The sequence below is a fragment of the Leuciscus leuciscus genome, assembly GCF_965113295.1.
Source record: "Leuciscus leuciscus genome assembly, chromosome: 1".
In the NCBI taxonomy this organism is placed as follows: domain Eukaryota; kingdom Metazoa; phylum Chordata; class Actinopteri; order Cypriniformes; family Leuciscidae; genus Leuciscus; species Leuciscus leuciscus.
The window spans coordinates 47,190,879-47,214,171 of record NC_138725.1 but is presented as its reverse complement, the minus strand read 5'-3'; the positions used below and the strand labels follow the sequence as shown (position 1 = coordinate 47,214,171).

Here is a 23,293-nt window from a genome sequence, read left to right as displayed (position 1 = left end):
ATTAAAACTGAATTAAAAAAATCGAATTTTTATTAAATATTAAAACAAACTAAAATAAATCAAGAGGGAAAGTATATATTATAAAAAATATATATATATTAAACAATATTAAATCTAGAAAGCAAAATTAAATATGACAATTTTATTACTAATTTCAAGCATCCAAATGCATAGAAAAACACATTCAAATACCTACATTATACTATTAAAACAGAACAAACATATTAAATAGCGTTTGGTCAATACTGACCTTAGATTTTGCAGAATCACTGTTGGTTGAGTCTGGTCAGTTAAAAACAGAGAGAGATAGGGAAAGAGATTGTGAGAGGAAGTTAGTGAAAATAAAAAAAACATTTTGGCACCATGTTAAATATATGGTGTTTTAATGAGAGGCACAGAGGAGAAGTGAACTTTTGTGGCTGTCAGTAAGTTAACTTAAAGGGATAGTTCACCCAAAAATGAAAATTGTCTTCATTTACTCACCCTCATGTTTCAAGTTTCTTTCTTTTGCTGAACACAAAAGAAGATATTTTGAAGAATGTTGGTAACTGAACAGTTGATGGCCCCATTGACTTCCATAGCATAAAAAAAATAAAAATAATAACACTATGGAAGTCAATGGGGCCATCAACTGTTTGGTTACTGAAATTCTTCAAAATATCTTCTTGTGTTCAGCAGAAGAAAGAAACTCATACAGGTTTGGAACAACTTGAGGGTGAGTATATGATGACAGAATTTAAATGTTTTGGGTGAATTATCCCTTTAATAGGCTACATTATTAAACAAGACCTATAGCAGCCTCTGTGTCAATCATTAAGCATTACCCCCATAAACAGTGATTGTGAGACAGTGTTCACAGAAGATACACTATAAGCAACATCTGTGTAACAAACGACCAGCCACTGATTGTCAGTTAATGTTCCAATGTGAACAGGGTCATAGAAGAAGAAGTGAAGGAGCCCATTTATGCAGCAGCCAGTGGTAAAGGTAAAGCGCACACTGATGACATCACGGCACATACTGATGACATCAACCCATGAAAGAAGCTATGGGAGGGGCAAGGGTAGAATTGTAATTGTAGAAACTGTAATTGTCAGAGGGGGAGAAGGACAAACCAAACACAATTTTGCCACAACACACAAGGCCCCGTTTACCTGGCATGGGTGTCACTTTGTATTCAAAACAAACTTTGTATACTCTTCAATATTTTGCAAAAATAATTTTACATGATAATTACTTTTGTGATACAAACCACTACCATTCAAAAGTCTTTTTTAAAGAAATTAAAATAGTTATTTAACAATGGCATATTATATTTGTATATAACAGTGGCGCAACTGATTAAAGTGACAGAATTAAGCAGCACAACTGTTTTCAGCATTGATGATAGTAATAAATGTTTCTTGAGCAGCAAATATATATTAGTAAATCATATTAGAATGATTTCTGAAACATCATGTGACACTGAAGACTGGAGTAATGATGCTGAAAATTCAGCTTTGCATCACAGGAATAAATTACATTTTTAAAATATATTCAAACAGAAAAGGTACTTACGAACTCTAATAATATTTCACAATATTACTGTTTTTACTGTATTTTGATCAGATAAATGCAGCCTTGGTGAGCATAAGAGACTTCTTTTATAAACAATTAATCAAAAATTTGTGTAAATACTAGTCAATATATTATAGTGTAAACTAAGCAGTATCTGCTCATTTAAAAGTCAAAACTGAAATATAACCTATAACATTTTGACTAGAAATGTCCAAAATCATTTTAAAAACTATTTATATAGCACAGAGTTGCTATTTTTAACTTAGACCCATACTATCATGCTAAAAAATAACAAAATATTAGATATTTCTGAATGTGGTAGGTTTGAATGAGGAGAAAAAAAACTAAACAAAACTGAATTTAGCACTTCAAAGTAACACAGATGTTAATACCAGGTATAAACGGGGCCCATAAGCACCTTCATCGCTTGATACAAACATTAACGTTCCCACTTCTGCATATAGTCATTAAATACACACTCCTGAACACACACAAACACAAAGAGAGAGAGAGCTTGGCAGGGGAAACCCATCCTACCGCAGTGGCTGTTCCACAGGCTCAGCTAAGAAAGGAATGCAGAAATGTACAGAGAAAGACAGCAGAAAGTGAATATAATGAAAAAGATTCTTTAAAAACCAAAACTTAGAAGTGTAGAGCATTCAACATGCAGGAAAACAGAAACAGGTTTGACCTGCTGTCTATTACTGTCACATGTCCAAAAGACAGATGTGTCGATTCACATGCAGATGAAAGTATGTATCTAGTGTTAGTCATCTGAGGTGGAATATGACTGCTAGCCAATGGCAGTTAGTCAGGAGACTACAGGTTAAGCTGTCTCACCTGACGCCTCCCCTAGCAGGCATGTCCGGCCAATGTTAGAGAGGAGGTGATCTATGTTTGGGGCGGGCTGAACATCCTCCGTGTCAACGGGTGTCTGAGGGGCGACATTCAAATATTTAGTCAAAACACATGAAAAACTGTCACAATTTATTTTCTTTAAATGCTTAGTTTAGTCATATACTGTAGATGACTTGATGATTCATAAAATTTTTTTTTTATGATTCTCAATAACAGATTAAATATAAAGAAAGCAAACCTTTTCATCCTTTTCGTGTTCGTCAACGAAAAACCAGACATACTGCGTAGAGAGCAAGAAAATCATTGTTTAAAATAATTAAAATGGAGGCTTTCTGTAAACTCAGAGGTGTGTTTTGTCAGCGGTGTGTCTCACATGCTGAATGAGTGTCTCAACAATTTTGTAGCGGTCAGGCATGTGGGTGACCATGTCTGTCATGTTGTCCTCTGAGGTCCGGACAAGAGTGGGGCCAAACACCAGCGCCAAATTACGTGGCTCCATCTGCACAAGTGCACCGTAAGACTCAACTACCATAAACAAGCATGCTACTGTATGTAGTTTAAATGAGTGTCTGCTGCTTTTTCAATGTGACATTTCTCAAGCGTTATGAGATAAGAAAAAAAAAAAGAAAAAAAAAAACATTTTAAGAGAAATCTGAACCTGACTTTTTATTACTCTCAAATTTGAACCCAACTTAAATCTGAATAAAAATGAGAAGATTAATAACTGTGGTGTTCAAATAGGCATTGTAATTCATGGTAAAACTGTTATTTAAAATACTGAAATATCTGAATTAACATAAAATCAAGCATTGCTCACCTTGTTCTTCTCAGAGTGGTCTGCCACAGTCTTAAGGTGTCCAATTAGAAATTTTAGAGTGTGGAAGTAATAATCTGGTAGATCACGGATCTACAGGAAGAAATGGAAAACTAAACTAAATCAAGGAGAATACTAAATAAATGCTAAATGTTGCACATTCAAAAGTTTGAGGAAAGACTTTATTTAATTTTATTTAGAAAGGACAAATTAATTTGATTAAAAGTGACTGTAAATACATTTATAATGTTAAAAAAACATTCATACTTCAAATAAATGCTGGTCTTTTGAACATTCTATTCCTCAAAGAAAAAAAAAATACACAGCACAACTTTTTTTAACATTGAAAGTTCAGCTTTGCCATCACAGGAATAAATTACATATAAATATGATTAAAATATAAAGCAGTTATTAAAATATATGTCTCTTAATGTTTCTTGAGCAGCAAATCATCATATTAGAATGATTTCTAAAGGATCATGTGACACTGAAGACGGGAGTAATGATGCTGATAATTCAGCTTTGTAATCAATGGAATAAATTATGGTTTATGCTTGTATCAGAATGTGGTGTTTAAACAAATATGCTGAAAACACATTCATACCAGTTTCTTCATTGTCCTTAACCTGTCACTGGCACTCTCCATCCGATTGGCCTCTATAAAGTCATTGTATTTGTCTTCAATGGTAATAGAGAGAAAGAGAAATAGAGGAAGAAAGAAAATGTAACTACATGACATTTTATACACCTTTTACAAGGTTTCCAGTAATTGTATTGTTTTAGGCACATGAAATCACACTCAAATCACAGTTAGCATGCTCATAATCTCACCATCAGTGAAGAGGGGTTCTGGGAGTTTACGGAAGAAGGACTTCAGCAGGCTGCTGACCACATTCAGGTCCTGCCATCTCTGTACAGGAGGAAAAAGTGAAAGTAGTTGTTGTTGAAGTTCTCAGTATATGAGGAAGCAACCGCTTAAACATGGGAAGTGAATATAACTAGTATGATGCCTCTCAAAGAGCCAGAGGCAGTTTAACAATCATGGCGTCTCTGACAGAGATCGTGTATAAACATCTCACCTCCTCAGCGATGTTGATGTCTACACCTTTGTTGAGCTGGTCCTGTAGACAGGACACCACTGCATTGTTTCCCGGCACTCTGTAGATCCCCGTATACTCCAGACCCATTTCCTCCACCAGCCCGCAGCAGATCTCCACAATCTGGGGAATGAACTTCACAGACAAAAACACATACACATTAAAGCATACTAACATAAAGTAATCAGTAAGCATAAGAAATACATTCAGCACACTGGGAAAAGCACACACCTTGTTTTTGGCAGCAGGCTGGCAGTCCTCTAGACGGACCCCAAAGGCTTTAGGGCTTGCCTTCTTAGTCTTCTTCATTATATTTATGCCCCAAGGAGATTTAGGGGGGCTGCTCTCATCTTTGGCCTCGTGTTTTGGGGAACGTGGAGGTGCACTGTTGTCTTGCTTACTGAGCAGAAATGTCATTCGATGCACTCTGGGTGAGGAGTCTGGTTTATTACCCGTTGGACTAAAGGAGGGAACCAAGAGGAAGAGGATCATTTTGACTTTGGAATAGTAAAATATTTTTTAAAAAGTGTTAAAAATGTGACAGTGGTCTCCAATCTCACCTTTGCTTCCTGTAGTCATTAAGTTTCTTACTTATGAGAGCCTGTCGTGAGAAACCCAATTCCTACAGACAAACATGACAAAGGAGCATTTCAATTTTATTGAAAAATAAATAATTGTCTCATCCTAAACTGAGCTAATGTTGCCATGTTGTACTGTGCAAACCACAAAGCCACAGTGTGTTCACTCTCCAAATCAACCAACAAACAGTGTTATTATCGATAATGACAACTACAACAAAATTATGACCATATTCACATTTATTAGCACACCTGGCAGTGAAAGCAAAACCTGCTGACAGTGAACGGCATTAAGAGAGGAAGCAGATCTCAAACACAAACACCTTGTCAACATGCATTAGTTCCTATACTGGCAATGACAACCTCAAAAACCAGTGTTATTCGTAAACAAATTTAATCTTGCCATTTCACTCTGTTTAAGCCCTCTACGTAACATCATTATCGTACTCTCACCTCATTGTCTGTCTTGCTGCTCTCTCTGATGACTCTGATCCACTCCAGCATGTCCTCTCTGTCCTCCGCCTGTAGCAGGTATTCACAGAAGTCCTGCGTGGACAACCTCAGCGCGTGCTTGCGCTTCGTTTCGCTGTACGCTATGTCCACAAGGCAGCCCCGGATGCCGATTGGCTGCTCATCGTCGGCCCCGCCTCCCAGCGCCGCCCCTTTGAGAACTGCCTCTCGCTTGTCTTTGTAGAGGAACAGGGAATGGGACCGAAGCACGGAGAACACCCGCCTCCAAGGCCAGATGGCACTACCCACCTTCTGCAAGAGAGAGAGAGAAAAGACAAATCTCATCCATCAGATCATACAGGTACTGTAACTAATTAGTCATTTAGCAGACACTTTTATCCCAAGCAACTTATAGCACGTCGAGTTTCAACCAAAAACCTTCTGGTTGCCAACCCACATCTTTATCTAAACCACTAATAACTGCTCTCCCGGATCATAAACTAACCCTAATCTCGCGGTCTCTTTCTCTTACCTTGCCCTTCTCAGTGTGGATCTGTTTGAAGTGGAGCCATCCTTCCCTCTTCACGTCACTGTAGCTGATGCTGCCCAGCTCCGAGGTAGAGTGTCGTTTAGAGCGAGCCTCTTCAGCAGCACCCAGACTGTCTAGAGACTAAACCATGACATAGGACAGAGATACACACAAATGTGACACTGACATGGAACTACAGTATACAAAGAACCAGAATACAGGAAGAGAACATTTAAAGCTGTAGACATTTTAAGTCAATCTGAAACAAAAAAAGAGCCTTTTTTTTTATTTATTTTTAATGCATGTCCTTAATCTTGTTATGATTGATTAATCTGTGCATGCATGTTATTACAAAGAAATAATTTGTCTTTGTAAATTTAATAAAAAAATAATAAAAAAAATTCCCTAGGGAAAAAAAAACGATTAAAATATATTTATTTTATACTGAGTATAGTACAAATCTATTAACATATTTACTGACATATCACTTAAGACTTACTGATATAAAAATAAACAAACTAAAATTAATTCGAAATATTAACAAAAACAATAATATATAAATAATACTAAAATAACACTGGTATTGACCAATCAGCATCCATGAGCAAAACTAGCCGATCTAGAATCAGAAATATCACATTATGTAATTTTAATCAACATTACAGAAGAAACTTTGGTTCATGCCAGAGTTTTAGAGTGTACAACCTAGTATCTACTGTAGTTGAACTCACCCCTTCAGTAAAAAAGCTCTTGACTCTTTTTGGAAGCCTCCTGTTGAAAGAGCACAATTAGAGTGTGTTTAAAAGTAAAATCAAATAGTAAATAGCATCATAAATAGTATTAATAGTAGTATATAAATAAATCAGTAAATAGAATTTAATGCCAAATTTACACTGTAAAGGTGGCACAGAAGCACTTATGAAGTGTCTTTACACAGACTCTTTCATGCTGCTCTGAGGTGGCAGAAATGCATTTACACAGCAATTTTAATAGTATACTTTTATACTAGGAGCTAAGGTGTGTCAGAGTAGAAATAATTGAATCTGGCTTTTATGCAGCATTACATCTTTACACAGAATGTTGAGCAAACACAGAGCAGCCTTAAAACACCTGTGCAAAGCTGCCTTTAATATTTTATATAACACTAATAGTAAAGTCCCAAAACTTACGAGAAGACCCGCCCCTCTTCTCTATATGCGTTAAGCCCCTCATCACATGACTTGGAGCGTTCAGTGGTGATGGCCAGCAGGTAAGAAGAGCGACGATTAGACTTGGCATCACCTGCTCATGGAGAGAGAGAGAGAGAGAAAGAGAGAGAGAGACATCCATTCATTACAAACAGTGAAAATGACAAAACGCTGTTATACAAGAGAAGAGAGAGTTGATGAAGGACAGTTAGTATGGAGTTGGGTAGGACACAGGAAGTAATCAGATTAGGAGGTGGGAAGGAGGTGATCTTCAGCACAGTCTCAGTAAAGTGCGGTGAACACAATGCACGGGCATTACCGAACGATCATGTGGACTTTTGCAGTATGTAGTACGGCATGCACACATACATTTGACTTATTTGTGCAGTGTGACTACGCATGCAGTAGGGGGAGCTCTACGGCGATCGCATGCAGCTTCTGAATGTTTGCATAACATTTTTGTTGCCATGTTTTTATGTACAGTTCCAGGCATTGATTCGATCATTTAGTAGTAACAGTGTTTCTCTTTCTCTCTGGATCACTCACTGCTGCCGTGGGAGAAAAGGCGGTTGAGGGGAAAGGTGAAGGTTGGGGAGGCGGGGCTTGTGGCCACAGCAGGGGCGGAGTTTATACCGCCACTGGACACGACGGAGGAGGCGGGGACATGACGTGCCCGCAGATCTGCACTTGGACTGGTCGGCTCATCTGTGGGAGGAGTGGAATGGAGGAAAGGAGAGGAGAGGAAAAGGGGAAGGAAGGAAAAAAGGAAAGACGGAAGACAAGAATAAAAGAAAGTTATATTGGTAAAAGGAGAAAGATTGAAACAAGGCAAACCAAAAAAAAACAAAGGAAGGAAAGGTTAGAGGGGAAGCAAAATGGTGTTGCACAGTTAATTCAAATATATTCGGATATCACAACAGTCCAAAACACAAGAGAGACTTCCTCTCTAGAAATATAGATCATACAAATGTTATGTATAAAACTGAATTTCCAAACACTCAGTTTACTGCACAACCTAATGAGAGGTTTGATTTACACACTCATACGCAACATTAAACAAATAATAATAAAGAGAGAAGAAGGTTAGGAGAAGCTATTGTACGTACTGTATCTGTGTGTACCCACTGGTCATGTGCTAAATTAAAAACATTAAAGTATGTGATACATGACAAAGCGAATGGCGATGAGAGCTAAAATAAGAAAAAAAGAGAAAGAATAAATAATCCAACAGCATTTTGTACCTGACTCGTAGCCCTCCATGAAATGTGCTTAGTGTGAAAATGAGATGTAAAAGTTCTCTTTGTATTAACACGTGGTTTCAGTTCTTGCTTAGTGCTCAGTGTTGTATGTGACTGATAGGAAGTGGTTGGTTGTTGCAGGTATGCTTTTATAACAAACTATTCGGAGAAAAACGTTAACCGTTTTAAGCTAACACATTAAGAGATACATCTTGTCAAAGTCTTTTTTTTTCTCTCAAAATCACACATAACCATGTGTAAGATGAATGGCACCTTAAATGAATTCTTTGAAAAACCCTTTTTCAAGGCATGTGCTTGCTGTGTCAGGTTTTTCTGGCCCTGCAGGGGCAACATGATCACTTCAAAAACACAATTTGGCAGAACATTTGTATGTCAGTGACTAAGGAGATTCTGTCAACCGGCAAACCACCAGCAACAACACCAATCCACACCATCAGGTGGCAGCAGCGCACAAGCACCACTGAACAACAGGGTTTCTAAGCAAGAAGTCAAGGTTTGGTTGGATAGCATGGTCCTATTGGCACCTGCGCACAAGTCATTTGATCAGATTTTGGCCACAGGACTAGATCAAATCTTCAAAATGGGCTGTTTAAAGAAGAAGGGGGAAAAAAAAGGATTCTGAAATGAATCATGTAATCCAGTGTTGGTTTTGATCTGGAATAAGCCTTACAGGTGTTATATCAAAATGTGGATATTTGGATAGCTTTGATCCAAAAAGAAAAAAAGATTTTAGAAATGATCCTGATCCTTCTAAACAACAGGGCCCTGCAGGCAGATCTGGCTACACCATCTGAGCATCGTTCTTCATTGACAATCATTCAATTTTAGTAAAAGTAAAGGTGTTCTTGTGGTGTCATCGACCAATCAGTCTGATTATTAATTAATCACATGACATTTAGCTCAGGTGACTAAATCAATAAAACCTGGTTGAGGGGGTTGAGATGAAACAGAATGCTTTCTCCAGGTATAATATAGACCTTGTTTCTGAAAGCTGTCATAATAGTGTGACTGACTATCTTTATCTCATGTCATCCATCTCTTCTGACTCCATATGAGTCCACTCCTTTCCTTCTTATTCATCACATTCAGCAATTTATCACTTTAACACTGATTACATCACAAACACATCAACCGACCTGCAATGAAAATGAAATGCAATGAAAACTTAAATCAAGTGAATCCTTCTTTTAATTCTCTGAAGTTTTTTACTGTTTCTCTCTCTCACACTAGAAAGGGAGCAGGGGCGGAAACATTCCCAATCTAGGATGTGGAATCTGGACTGTGCTTGTTTTCCAGCCACTGGCAGAAATAGCTGCTCTGTGGGTTTAACAAAGGCCCTCATTACTGAAGCCTGAGTATGAGCACACACACACACACACACACACACACACACACACACACACACACACACACACACACACACACACACACACACACACACACACACACACACACACACACACACACACACACACACACACACACACACACACACACACCATAGAGTCTACTTCATGGACATACCGTACAACACTAGCACATACAGAATCCATCTGTACTGCTTCAACATCAACTGTCGTATTCTGAGGTTCAGATCAGATGCTGTAAATAACCTCCAACGGGCTCTCATTGGCCAAGATATGCATTCTACAGACATAACCAAGGAGTGAAGAACACAAATACTAACATGGTGAGGTTTCCTTTTATAGTGTCACAAATCAAAATGAAACCAGGCCTGACAACACTGTAATCCGAGAGAAAGTGTGATGAGAAGGGATTTCTCCCCCCAAAAAATGTGTTGGGCTTTAAGGGAGACTGGTGAGTTAGCTTATAGCATAGCATGTTAGTGTGTGAATGGTTGGTGGAGTGAAGACTCCTCCTCTTTTTATTGGAGACACAATGACCACATTGAGGGCAGAAAGAGCTGAGTGTGTCGATTGTGTCCAGTAATATCTGAATGTGAGAGAGTGTGTATGTGTGTGTCCTTCACCCCTAACCCCAAAACCTCTGCTCCCTGCCACTCTTCCTTCAGCCATTCTCAGTTCATCACACAATTGTAAAAAGTACAAGTCTTATGCAACAAAGCAAAAGGTATACACTAGGTGAAACAACTACATTCACTCCAAAACAATTCAAACTTTCACTAAGCTTTGCCTGCCTCGGTTACTGTTGCTAACAGAGACAAGCTTAACAGAACCTCCAATAGGAATGAACTGGAGATTTCCATGAACAGTATAAGTTTTAGTAAAATGTGTTCATGAAGTGATACAAATTGATGGAGTATTATTCTTATGTGGGCTGGAATGAATAATGATATTACAAAGCCAATGTTTTTTCTTTAAAGAAAATAGTCAATTTAGCTGTGTTATTTTTATGCAATGTTAGTATAAGCTAAGTATAAGTAAAATAAGCTATGCAATAACCAGGGTTATTATAGTTTACTAAAATCATGAAAAACACTTAAAAAAGTTAACTGAAATAACGACAAATAAAAAAACAAAAACAAAAACATAAAGCTTATTTTATTCCAGCAACATTTCTAATTTTTATTTAATTTAACTTGACGAACAAAAAATAACAAAAACTCAAACTGAAATAAAAAATGAATAAAATCTATATTGACATATTTACAAAAAACAACTAATAAAAAAAACGGACAAAATTACTAAAACTTTAAAACTGAAAATATAAACCCATGAATTCAAAATTAATTCACAAGATTAATAAAAATGACACAAATTGTCTTAAATTTTAAATAGGCACTGAAAATGCAGACATGGCGTGAATAGGCTTTTAGTTTGTTGCATGTGCTGTAGATTCATATATAGATATGGCCATACGCAATGAATATCATATGTTTACAAACATCCAATTACACCAACACAATAACGTAGTTTCAGAACTATTCACCCCAAATCAATAAAGAGAAGGTCTAGTACAAACAACTCCACTGACATATCAGGTAGAGCAAGACAGACTGTCCGTTGTGTTTTTATCGGTATGGTGTAACATGTCCCAGCTTGTGGGCATTTCTGTTAGTTTCAGTTTGGTTCTCTCTGTTTAAAAGTCTGTTATGCCTCTCTGCGTTCATCAATCTCTAAAACAGGACCTGAGACACGCCCCCTTGCTCCCATCATAAATATGTAGTTACATTCTTGCAATAATCCTAAATATACACAAACACAGTGTAAGGAAGATCAGAAAAACAAATGTAATCAAACTGAAGGCTCTAACTCTGTGGGAGGGGCATGTTGTGCTGTACAGGTGTGCATTAGCAGGAACGTGCTTCTCTTATGTGCTAAATGCTAAAGGTGGGGCACTTTTATGCAAAGCAAAGTGGTTATAGGCTTAACCTTCATCAGGAATGAAAGCACTGCACTCACAACAGCTTATGCAATCAACAGACAACAGATCATAAAATATGTCCAGCAGTGAAATGACAGAACAATTAGAAAATCACTAAGAAATAGCCCTAAAATGAATTGGTTTTGTTCTAATGCTGCCATTACAACTTCTAATGCAATGTTAAAGGAAAGCAAATGACCAACTGAAAGCTTTTAAGGAAACTGCTAAATCAATAGCACTCCACTTGAATCCAGCTGTGCTATAAACATATAATTAGAGGAAACAGAGATTCATAGGCAACCATATATAACCATGTAGCACATTTAACACTAAGAGTTTTGGTGTCTACATGTCCATCACAGTTTGTTTTGAATATTTTGCATTCAACCAGCCATTTTGTTTCAGATTTCCTCTTGCACTATGGTTTAGTAATGAAGGCAAGCAGAGACAAGATCACTTAGAGCAACAGGCCAGATCGAACCTACAAACTACAGACACAGAAATCTGCTGTTTTCAAATAAAACTAATCATAATTACTGTAAAATTAACCCTAACTTAACACTTACCTTCCCTTTAAAAGAAGACTTGAGACATTATTTACTTTATGAGCCTTTTCCCCAATTTAGAGTGTCTCTTTAATTTGGTTTTGTAAGATTTAACTAACATCTGGGGATATCAAATCCTTAAGCTTCATAGTGTTCCCACCAAGGTTATGGGTTAATTTCCCAGAGTCAATTTGGATAGAAGCGTCTACCAAATGCATAGAACTGTAGAAACGGGATGGAATTGGGTGAGGCACTGGAAAAATGGAAATAGAAGAAGAGGAAGAAAGAAAAATAGGACTAATTTAAATCCAGTAAGTCTGATTCAGCCACAGACAACTAATATTGTCGGGCTGACTATGGGAGATTCCAGCCTTACCTAATGCATAGACATGCACATTGGTTCACCAGACATAGGAAATGAAGGGTAAGACCAGCGGGGTTGTGAGTTATTAAAACAAGTATAGTCATTCTCTAACATTCCCATCAGTCTATTTTAATGGTGTCTGGATAGTTGTTCAGTTTCCTTATGACAACCAATAACAACCATGTGCAGGATAGAGTGAGCAAATGATGGGAAAAGATAAACCGAGAACCGGACGGAACAAGATTGTATATGTGAAGTATTCTGCAGCAAAGACAAGAATATACAAGACGAAATGGAGAACATGACAGCAAAGAAGCCATTGAGCAGTAGGGACTTACCTATAAAAGGAATCGACGCGAGGGAGTCATCCTCTATGGATAGTGGTGGCAGGTTTCCATTTGTGCGACGATGAGAAATAGCACTTTCTGCTTTGGCAGGGGGCTCCGTAGGGTCAGAGGTAAAGAGTAGAGGGTCACTGGAGTCAAGTGCTATGGCGTAATGTGGATGTCGATGGGTGTTCGCACCCCTGCGGCCAGTGGGTGGTTTCTGCCTCAGAACTACTTCCTGTGTCTGGGCTTCACCTGTTGGTTCCCCTGCCCCTCTGTCATGATTAGTGGGTCGGTAAGTTCTGTCTTGTCCTTCAGGGGGGGTGGGAATAGCAGTTGTAGAGGAGGTGGATGGTGGGGCTGGGGAAGAAGCGGCCGAAGGTGGAAGCCCCTCTGGGGGACTGGTTTTGGATGTAGGAGTCCAGAGGCGTGGACCTGTATAAGAGGGGTCTCTAAATGACTGGGCCTGCTGCAGGATACGGCCAGTCTTGCGGTTGAAAGAGGGGCTGTAGCTACGGTAGCCAATCGGCTCCTCATCTAGACTCTGGCAAGAAGGCAAGCGTCTTGCCTGTGGAGCTGCCTGCTGAGGTTGTGGAGTCTGAGATGAGTATTGGTGTGCTGCATGTGTGAGGTTTTGATGCTGAGGTGTGTGTTGATGGTGTTGGGGTGTGTGGTGTTGTGTTTGGTGGGGCTGTTTTTGTTGGTGTGACTCTGCGTGTTGCCCACAATGTCTACCACGTCTTGGATATCCTTCAGTTCTGTTTGGGGGCTGCTGGACCCAAGTGGATCTTTCAACTCGTGGTGAGAGAATACCCACAGCTCTGTCGAGAGTTTCCAGTGAACGTCCCGTATGTCCGTACCGGGTTGCTAGAAGGTTTTCGGAGGAATTGTGCCCATAGCCCACCGCAGATGGGTGCTGTCCATATGCATGCTCGCCATGCCAGTCTCCTTGGTTCCAGTAGGGATCAGCGTATGCTGCAGAGCTCTGCTGAAGCAGTAGCAATGTGTCTTGTGATGCACTGTGGGGAAAGCCTGCTTGCTGTGAACGCCTGGCCCTACCAAGCTCACCCAGGCGGTCCTGTGAGAAACTCCTATGGCGTGGGAGCATGGAGCGAGAACTAGATCGCTCCCGTTCTCGCTCGCGGCCTGGTACCTGGCTGTAGTACCAGTTGGAAAGGGCTTGTTGGGTATGTTCGCTGCGGCTGGATGGGGGTGTTGATGTTGGCTGAGAAGGGCTTCCCTTGCGGCCTCCAGTGTGCCCCATGGCAGTACCCACATTGTGGTTGGCAAAATGAGCATGATGCAATGGGCTCATAATTCCTCCTGAAGAGGAAGATGATGAGTGTGAACGTCCTCTCATTTGTCCGATTGCTTGTTGTCCCCTGTCAGTCATTCCATACTGGATCTCCTCAGTTCGGTGTGCAGGGCTACTGTGACTAACACCTCCTGGCTCACAGTTCCTGCCCTCAGCTGCCCAGACAGCGTTGCTGGAAGTGACTGTCCGGTTGTCAAGGGGCGGAGAAGGACCAGAGGAAGAGCCGGGCCAGCGGCTCCAGTTGTCCAGCTGGTTTTGCCCCATGTATGAGGAAGCTGGGGCAGGGGAGGGGGAGTACCCCTCAGGAGGCTGGGATATTGTACGTGGAGGGTAGAGAACAGGGGGTGGTGGAGGAAGATTTTGGGCCTTTCCTGTATATGGATTGTTCCCTCTTAGGTAGGCATCATGGGAATATGCCTGAAAGAGAGAAATACAACTTATTTAATTCTAGAAGAACATAAAGGGGTGGCTGAAGTTAATGAGAGTGAGAAAGTCCTCAAGGGGTATAGGTGAAAGGTTTGTAGAAAAAAGGGGTCATAGAGATTACATTTCTATGACAATGAGACACCATCACGATATACTGATCATGCGATTGTGTCATAATAGAATTTCAGTGTAATACTAGCTTATGCAACTTTTCAAACACTAACACAAACACACGTTAAAAACCAAACCTGGCTAATCTAAAAACATTTAGGTGACAGGGATGACTGCTATAATATAATGATTTTAATAAACAGCTTTGGCAACTGTAACTTCAATGATATGAAAATCATCAGGAAACAAAAAACTGAAATGTATATATTCATTGAGAGATTCATGTGAAATTCACCACACTGCAAAAAATCTTTTGTTTTTCCAGTAAAAAAAAAAAATCAGTCAAATTAATTTTACATACAATTTTTGTTAAATGAAATTATGCACATTATGTATATAATTAATTTTTAAGGATTTTTTTTTTTTTTTTTTACATAATTAATTTTTCGGACCCCACTCTCTAAATTTTTATATTTATATTCATGGTTAAAGCAAGAGAAATACAATAGAGAAAAAATACTTTATTCATGCTACATGATTAAAAACAAGTAAAAATCATCTGCAAAATGAAATTTGTCTTGTTTTAAAAATGTTTAAGACTAAAATATTGATGAAACTATATATATATTTTGCAGTATAATGTGCAAGATATTGACTCCGAAACTCCACCAGATTTGTGTGACTACTGTGTGACTGTAGAGAGGAAGTCAAGCTGACCAGAAGCACCAGCCTTCCATCAACACTAACCTCAAAACACACTGACACAAACTCAACATATGCAACATTAAGAATTTATTAACAAATCAGAGACATGGCTCGCTGACGAAAAGCTGTCTTGACTGCAGACAAGCAAATCGACTAACACAGCATAGTACATGCAGTCTGCTAATACATGCAAATACAACCAACACAGAGAGAATTGAAACTCACTACTAATCGAGAGAAACATTCCTTAAAGCTCAAATATGTCGAACGGCTCTCTTTTTCTTTATATTGTTCTCTTAACAGCTTGAATTTACCTCTTATGTCCTGATTTGTGCTTTCTCAAATTCATGTCTCGTTGTCACGTCTCTCTGTTATTCTCGGTATCTCTTTTTTTCTTTCTGTCTATGGTGAGCCCTACCCAACCCAACGCTCTTGAACTCCCTCCTTTCTCTCTCCCTCTCTCATCGTCTCTCCACCCTGTGGGAGGGGCCACATATCTGATGATGTCATCTCTGGAATGTGGCTGATGCGGGTGTAAGGAGGGGTGTGTAGAAGGATAGAGTGAAGGAGAGAAAGACATGGAGGGAAGAATAGTGGAGTAAGGAGGAGTGGGGTCTCTTGGGAGGCTATATGGGTAATTTGCCTGGCATGAGTGCCCTCGTACGGAGATTTATTGAAGTGTGTATAAAGCATGTGTCTGTATGTCACACACATGTGTAAAGGTTTCCCTTGCATGCCCAATCTTGTGGAACTGAAGAAAATATGCAAGTGGGAATGTTTGAGCGCTGTGAGTAAGAATGCATACATGTTTGTGAGTATTTGTATGTTTGTGTGTGTTAATCGTATGCCTGTCTGCATGCTTACGACATGACTGATGTTTGAGTTCTTGCATAAAAGCGCTTCAAAGACACTGCTGAAGCAACCATCTGACTCACACATTGCTCTATAATGACTACTACAAGATATTCGAGTTGTTAAACCCATGCTTTTGCATTAAAAAGTGTGGGAAATGTCAACACACCTTTGAGGTTGTGGGTTTACTAGCTATACATTGGAAATAAAACTAGACCAAGAAGTTACCTAAATTCTATACTCTAAAAATGCTAAATGTTCACATCACTAAATATTTTCTTAATCATTATTTTTACCTTGGTCTCCAGTTAAAAAATACAATTAAAAAATCCTTAAAACAAGATACATTTACTTTACTTAAGTGGCAAAAGACATTAAATAGATTAAGCATAAATAAAATAACATTTTATGCTTAAAACAATAAAAATAAAAATCTTAAAATGATTAAATTTATACAATTTAGTTATATAATATAATATAATATAATATAATATAATATAATATAATATAATATAATATAATATATGCACTTCTTAAGACTGTTAGGTACATGTATATGAGTGGGTGTATGAGAAAAGGCAAAAATGCTCAAACGTACACTTACCAGCTGCAGCACATCATCGTCCTTTGGCATGATGGAGAGCTCCAGTACACTCTCACTGAAAAGACAAGAGAGCGTGAGATTCAGTAAGAATATATACAGTATGTAGTGTTTACAGTAGAAAACTTTTATAGTTTCCATTAATAGTTTTGGGTTGAGTTCAAAGCCACCCTTTACATTGGGTCAGTTCGGTCCGATTATCTGTAATAACCTTTCTAAGTAATGCACATAATCGTCCAGACAGCAAACACTGCCTGAGGTCATCCTGCTACATAAAACATGCAGTATGTGACAAATTCACACATGTACAAGACCTCATGTGTAAATGTTTAGTTATGTAGTTCGTTCAACTCTAAACTCAACCATTTAAACAATGATGTAGATCAAGACATCATATGCATTTACTTCCCAGGCTAGTTCTGGATAGCTGTAGAAAACTCAATTTTCATTAGCTCACGCAACAAAGTAGAATGAACTTTTTATTTTATTTTGAATGGATTATTTGATGCTGTTTGACTTGAGGAGCTCACCTGTTCTGAATCAGTGCAATGACCTGTGAGTACGTTTTACCCAGCACACTCTCTCCATTCACTTTAACCAGCCTGTCTCCTGCAAATTCACACACAAAAACACACTTATATGGCAAACATTTAAAGCAGGGTTTCCCAACTGATTTTTTGTCTAATGTGCACAGCCACCAATAAGGCTCAAGTACCCCTTACAAACCAGAAATGTGTTCCATTATACTGGATGTCATTTAGCAGAAACATTAATATTATTAAAGTCACTTAATACCAAAACAACCAGTACCACTCACACATTAGCAAATACGTAACTGTCCAAATGTTTAAGGTCAGTACGTTTTTATTTGTAAGAAATTGATATAATTTAGCAAAATATTTTTTTTTAAATATTTTTATTTAAAACCTTTTATTTATCAAAGAATCCTGACAAAATGTATCACTGTTTCTACAAAAATATTAAGCAGCACAATTGTTTTCAACATTTATAATAATAATAATAATAATGTTTCTTGAGCAGAAAATCATCATATTAGAATGATTTCTGAAGGATCATGTGACAATGAAGACTGGAGTAATGATGCTGAAAATTCAGCTTTGACATCACAGGAATAAATACAACTTTAAAACTTAATAAAATAGAAATCAGTTATTTGACAATATTACTGTTTTCACTGTATTTTTGATCAATTAAATTACTAGTTGAGCATAAAAGAGACTACTTTCAAAAACATTTTTAAAATATTCCCCAAACTTTTGAACAATATTGTACATTTTGCTGTTAGTGTCATCAACACAAAAGTATTTATTTACTACTTTTACTAATAAATTATACAAAAGTATAATTTATGAATGATTTTATAATTGGGCTTAGTGTTTTTAAAGTTTATTTTTCAAAAGCAAACTTTGCAATATTCTTTACATAGAGATAGTGTGCAGTATGTTTGAATAATAAAGATTAAGTAGACTCATTCCATGTGTTCACTCTGTTTTCCTTAGATGACGGGTGTGTTTTGGGTTCATGTCAGGGTTAGGTTATGGGATCAACTCAACCAGCGGCGGTCCGTCGGAGGAGTCAATAGAGGCTGAGCCTGCCATTACCACTCATATTAAAATACAATAATCAGAGGTAGAGCATGATCTGTTGCATTCATTGCCCGTGTTGACATGGAAGATGTGCGCACGGGCTCCTCGGAAAACTCATTTTCTGCAGACTTGGATCACTCATGTAGTTCTACACGCCCCCATGCGTATTATCTGATTATGCGGTTAACTGCTCTTAGCTCCATGTAACAAATGTATCCATTCAGTGGAATTTATACCAAAATGATCACATAAAATAGCAAAAAATATAAATAAAATAATAACCTGGACCTAGTAATAGGAAACATTATAATGTGTCTGAAATTAGTGAGGCTATATTAATCTATCAGAGATCATTTGTGTGAAATATGGTAAACATACTACACTCAAGTTCAAATTTACTCCGTTCATAGACACTCTCGGTTTGTCTGAACACAGCGAGAGTAAAGTGGACCATCCATGTTTAGTCACAGGAAGCATGACCGAGTGTATCATGCCATAGCGGCGCTTCAAAAATGTCTTAGTATAGTGACATAATAAGACACATTCCAGTGAATCTGTGACGGGCGCTAAAGAAGAAACAGATCATCATCGAGTTAAATGGGCAAGTCATAACAAGAGATCACATGTGTGTGCACACGAGTGCACCGGGGGGGTATAATCAAAGCTAAAATCATTATGCACGCAAAGCCGTGTACACGCACACGTACACCAAACACAATGTGTAAACTGTCGATTAAAAACTCTTCAGAACTGAAACCGTCAACGACAACTATAGTTATCTTGACTTTCCATTGAATTTCAGGGTAATGTGAGGTTTGCACCACCTAGTTAACTTAAAAAGTGAAACTGAAAAACTCAAGGCCATCTCACTCCAACATGAATTTGGTCCAATCATCATATGCGATTTGTCTGTTCAGACCAATGTGTAAAAGAAAAAAAACGCAGATGAGCTGAATGAAAATGCAAATTCTTTCTCGGACAGTAGATGGTGCTTATAGAAAAGCAAAAATACCTTGGTTACACAGGTAAACAAAAAACTATGCAAATTCCTGTTTCCGACACTCGCTTGTCACAGAGAAGAAAAGTTTTCAAGCGGCCATTCAGATTTTCGTACTGATTTTTGTATTTGCTATGATGTTTAAACAACAACAACAAATACAAGAGTACAGAGACAAGAGAGCCGGATCTGGATTCTTCCTCTGCTATTCACTATCTCTTAATAAATAAGTCTGTTCATGAGGGCCACCAAGTCTTAGTTTTTTGTAACGCCAGCGGCTCTGGGCATGTGAACAAAAATGTGAATCTGATTGGTTGGCCAGTTTTCTTTATAGTTTAGTTGAATCGTTTTGGTCTCTCTTAGGAAAAGATTGTCTTGGGCAATCGAGAGAGCAGGACGACACACATACCATCAATTACAGTCCACCATACAGTTACACTCATATCCATTCAACACAAAACAAAACACTGGATAACATTTCCAAATGTCCAAATCATAGTTAGATGGAAATTACAACCCTTTTCATAATTTTTTGTGTGTGTGTGTGTGTGTGTGTGTGTGTGTGTCAGATGTTTGTATCAGTCTGACTCTGAACAGACACATTAACAGCTATTCATTGAAATTAAAATGTTTACTGCACCGAACTTTCATATCAAACATTTGTGCGAACATTGGAGTGAACGGGCCATTAGTCTGATGTCATGTCGTTTCTATGAACATATAATTTCAGCTGCACACACACAGTTTTCTTCTCTCTTTTACCTGTACACAAGCCGGCCTGGTGGGCGGGGCCTTTCTCCCTCACATTCTTAACAAAGATGGTGTCCATGGGCTCCAGACAACTCCGATGAAGCCCTGAACGAAACACACAAACACAACCCTGTTCACAACCATAGACAAATACATAGCACATAGTAAATTCATAGTTTGTACAAAAAACTATAGAAACTACAGTGGCTCTAAATACGACCCAGGAAAAAGAATCTGGGATTAAAAATCTAATAAATCTAATGAAAATGAGCAAAGATTATGTACATTTTTTAAATATTGATGACCATTATGATGTAAAATGAGTACAAAATATTTCAGATTTTGACTATTTCTAGGTCACTAATTAAATAAGTAAATGAATGAGACACTTTGGATCACCTCCAATTAGGGATATTTGTCTTTGACAAAAAAAACCCCCAACATTATACTTACTTTTGTTCATTTAAATTCACAGTACTGTTGTTTTCTTTTCTTTTTTTAAAAGAAATAAAACATGTAGCCTTATTTGAAAACTGAATAAAGATTAGGCAAAGAAAGGCAAAAAAAGAAATAGTTTCTCTAGTGGACTTCACTGTACAGAGACACAAACACACATACACAGATGTTTAGATTGGCACTGAGGAATGTGTTTTGCTCATACTGATGCCAGTGTCTCATCATGATGAAATGATAAGATGAGGACAGACAGACAGTAACAGTCAACAAACAGGTTGAGGTAGTAATACTGAACTTATCTAGTAACTTTGAGGCTTTCATTTCACAAATCTGTGTGTGGACTGTGTAGATGCATGTGTGTGTGTGTGTGTGTGTGTGTGTGTGTGTGTGTGTGTGTGTGTGTGTGTGTGTGTGTGTGTGTGTGTGTGTGTGTGTGTGTGTTTTGTGCACCTCTATATGGGTAAGTAGTGCTGCACGATTAATCGTTAAATGATTGTGATCTAAATTAAAACACCGCCGTGATCTCATTCCTAAATGGCAATGATTCGTCTGTCTATTAAACCTTTGACAAGTACGATCACGGTGGAACATTCAAATTTTCCGCTGACCCGAGAGAGCAGTTGTCACATACAGGTATGAAACAGCTTCACAAACAGTCTTTTCAACCACAGTATCATTATTTCTGTTACAATAATTCAAATTATTGCAGAAGTACTGGGGTAAAAGTTTATAGTTCGGTTATAAACAATGATGTCTATGGTAGCGATCAAAATAGAATAAATCACCTTGTAAAAGTAACTTGACGCTTCAAAATAAAGATTGAAGCAAAAACACTATAACGGCAAAATGGAGCGAGAAATTACTGTGAATTTTTTTTATTTGTCATAAATCGTTACTTCCAGAGATTCGTTTTCTGGATGTTGATTCATCCAGTAATGAAACAAGTGAAGTATTTATGAGTGAGTCATTCATTCAAATCTTTTTTTTTTATATTTATTTTTAAATAATTCCTTCAGATAAATTTACACTTTCTCTGCCATGGACTGAATTTTCCATAATTCATAAGACAATGTTTCGCCGACATTGACTGAAGTTTCCGGCTTTCGTCATTTTCAGTGTTATGCAGTAGGTGGGCGCTATTACGCATCTTCTGAAAGAGTAGAGAATCTACTCAAAACTCAAATCTCAAAACACAGGCAAAAAAAGGAGTAGAAACAAGCGATAAAAGCATTGCTTATGCACATTGCTGTCTTTGGAAAAAAAAATTCGATTTTCTAAGCTTTCCGTTCAAAATGTTGCTTTTACTTTAATGAAACTTACCTACATTAAAGTGTTGATGAACAAAATTGCATGAAGCTAGAATAAAACTTTTTTTTTTTAATCATAGGCTCTGATCTTTCTTTTAATATATTGCATGTTCAGATAATATACAACAAAATATTCTGGGCGCCATGAAAATGATCAAAAACTGGATATCTGGACATGCATTTAATTTTTCAGTTTTCTATCAAATTTGTTTCCATGTACAAGTACATTGGTATATAGCACTGCGATATGATATCTGTTTTGTTTGATATGGAAATTATTAAACATTTTTCATATGACAGAACTTGCAAATGATATGGTATATATCTCATATCAGTTGTGCTCATTCCTGTAACCCTGCTTAAACCAGACTGATTTGAATGCAGATTGGCAACTTTAGTGTGACTGAATGGAAACTTGCTCTAGGGGGTGCAATGCAACAAAATTCCCTGATCATTGACCATGTGACACTAAATTTCTTATGCCACAATTTAATCTCAGATCAATCACTGAGAGATGAGAGAAGATAATATATATGTAAGTGGAAGAAACACAGAAAAATTTGAAAAACAAAGTGTTCATCAAGTGACGCCAAGTTTAGTCAGCTCATAATTTTGAAGATGAGTGACAAATCATCTTCAAATTATAAGAAATTAGTTGAAATGACTGCAATTCACACGATGTGAATGAGACTTTTTAAAAACAAAGAAATATAAAAGATAGACTCACCCTTTCCATTCCCATTCTCTTCATCCTAACAGGAAACAATAAGAGGAGAGTTAGATCATAGCAAAATAACTAGTCAGCCTTAAACTTAAATTATTTAAAGGGATAGTTCACTTTGAAATTAAATTTTGGTATGTTTTAGCTTACCTCAAGGGCATCCAAGATGTAGGTGTCTTTTTTTCCGGAGTAGTTTCAATTTTGATATTTTTAGGTCAAACCGTTCTTGTCTGTCAGTCATATAATGCAGGTCTATGGTCACTGTCTCAAAGAGCAAGCACAGAGTCCAAATTAAAACAATTCCCCATCGTCCAAATTAAACAATTCCCCATCGTAAGTACACATTGATGGCCTAAGACACGAAACGAGCGGTTTGTGTGAGAAAACGAACAGTATTTATATCGTTTTTACCTCTTGAACACAGCTGCGTCCAAATGATCTGAGAGGGCGGGCGGGTATAGATATATACACTAGATGTCGCATTGGCTACTGCGAAACCGTAGCCAATGCGACATCTATGACGTCTTGGGCCATCA

At 37.8% G+C, this 23,293-nt stretch overlaps 1 protein-coding gene across 9 annotated transcripts in view; it reads right to left on the bottom strand.

Moving 5' to 3' along the window:
• Positions 1 to 23,293, bottom strand: part of arhgap23a (Rho GTPase activating protein 23a) — a 68,266-nt gene that overhangs the window by 4,066 nt on the left and 40,907 nt on the right. For 4 of the 9 annotated variants that reach the window (XM_082172650.1, XM_082172648.1, XM_082172649.1 and 1 more), the window contains exons 3-22: positions 22,764 to 22,788; positions 20,286 to 20,378; positions 17,450 to 17,528; positions 16,917 to 16,977; positions 12,922 to 14,641; positions 7,617 to 7,775; positions 7,053 to 7,164; positions 6,615 to 6,654; positions 5,887 to 6,024; positions 5,358 to 5,666; positions 4,887 to 4,948; positions 4,558 to 4,786; positions 4,309 to 4,461; positions 4,061 to 4,139; positions 3,834 to 3,907; positions 3,233 to 3,322; positions 2,789 to 2,914; positions 2,654 to 2,695; positions 2,398 to 2,491; positions 251 to 282 (exon numbers count right to left, since the gene is read on the bottom strand). In XM_082172650.1, coding sequence (XP_082028776.1) covers positions 251 to 282; positions 2,398 to 2,491; positions 2,654 to 2,695; positions 2,789 to 2,914; positions 3,233 to 3,322; positions 3,834 to 3,907; positions 4,061 to 4,139; positions 4,309 to 4,461; positions 4,558 to 4,786; positions 4,887 to 4,948; positions 5,358 to 5,666; positions 5,887 to 6,024; positions 6,615 to 6,654; positions 7,053 to 7,164; positions 7,617 to 7,775; positions 12,922 to 14,641; positions 16,917 to 16,977; positions 17,450 to 17,528; positions 20,286 to 20,378; positions 22,764 to 22,788 — 3,717 coding nt within the window. Of the gene's footprint in view, positions 1 to 250; positions 283 to 2,094; positions 2,120 to 2,397; positions 2,492 to 2,653; positions 2,696 to 2,788; positions 2,915 to 3,232; positions 3,323 to 3,833; positions 3,908 to 4,060; positions 4,140 to 4,308; positions 4,462 to 4,557; positions 4,787 to 4,886; positions 4,949 to 5,357; positions 5,667 to 5,886; positions 6,025 to 6,614; positions 6,655 to 7,052; positions 7,165 to 7,616; positions 7,776 to 12,921; positions 14,642 to 15,780; positions 16,556 to 16,916; positions 16,978 to 17,449; positions 17,529 to 20,285; positions 20,379 to 22,763; positions 22,789 to 23,293 lie in introns of those variants that run through there. The other 5 variants (XM_082172652.1, XM_082172646.1, XM_082172653.1 and 2 more) reach the window with 5 other exon arrangements.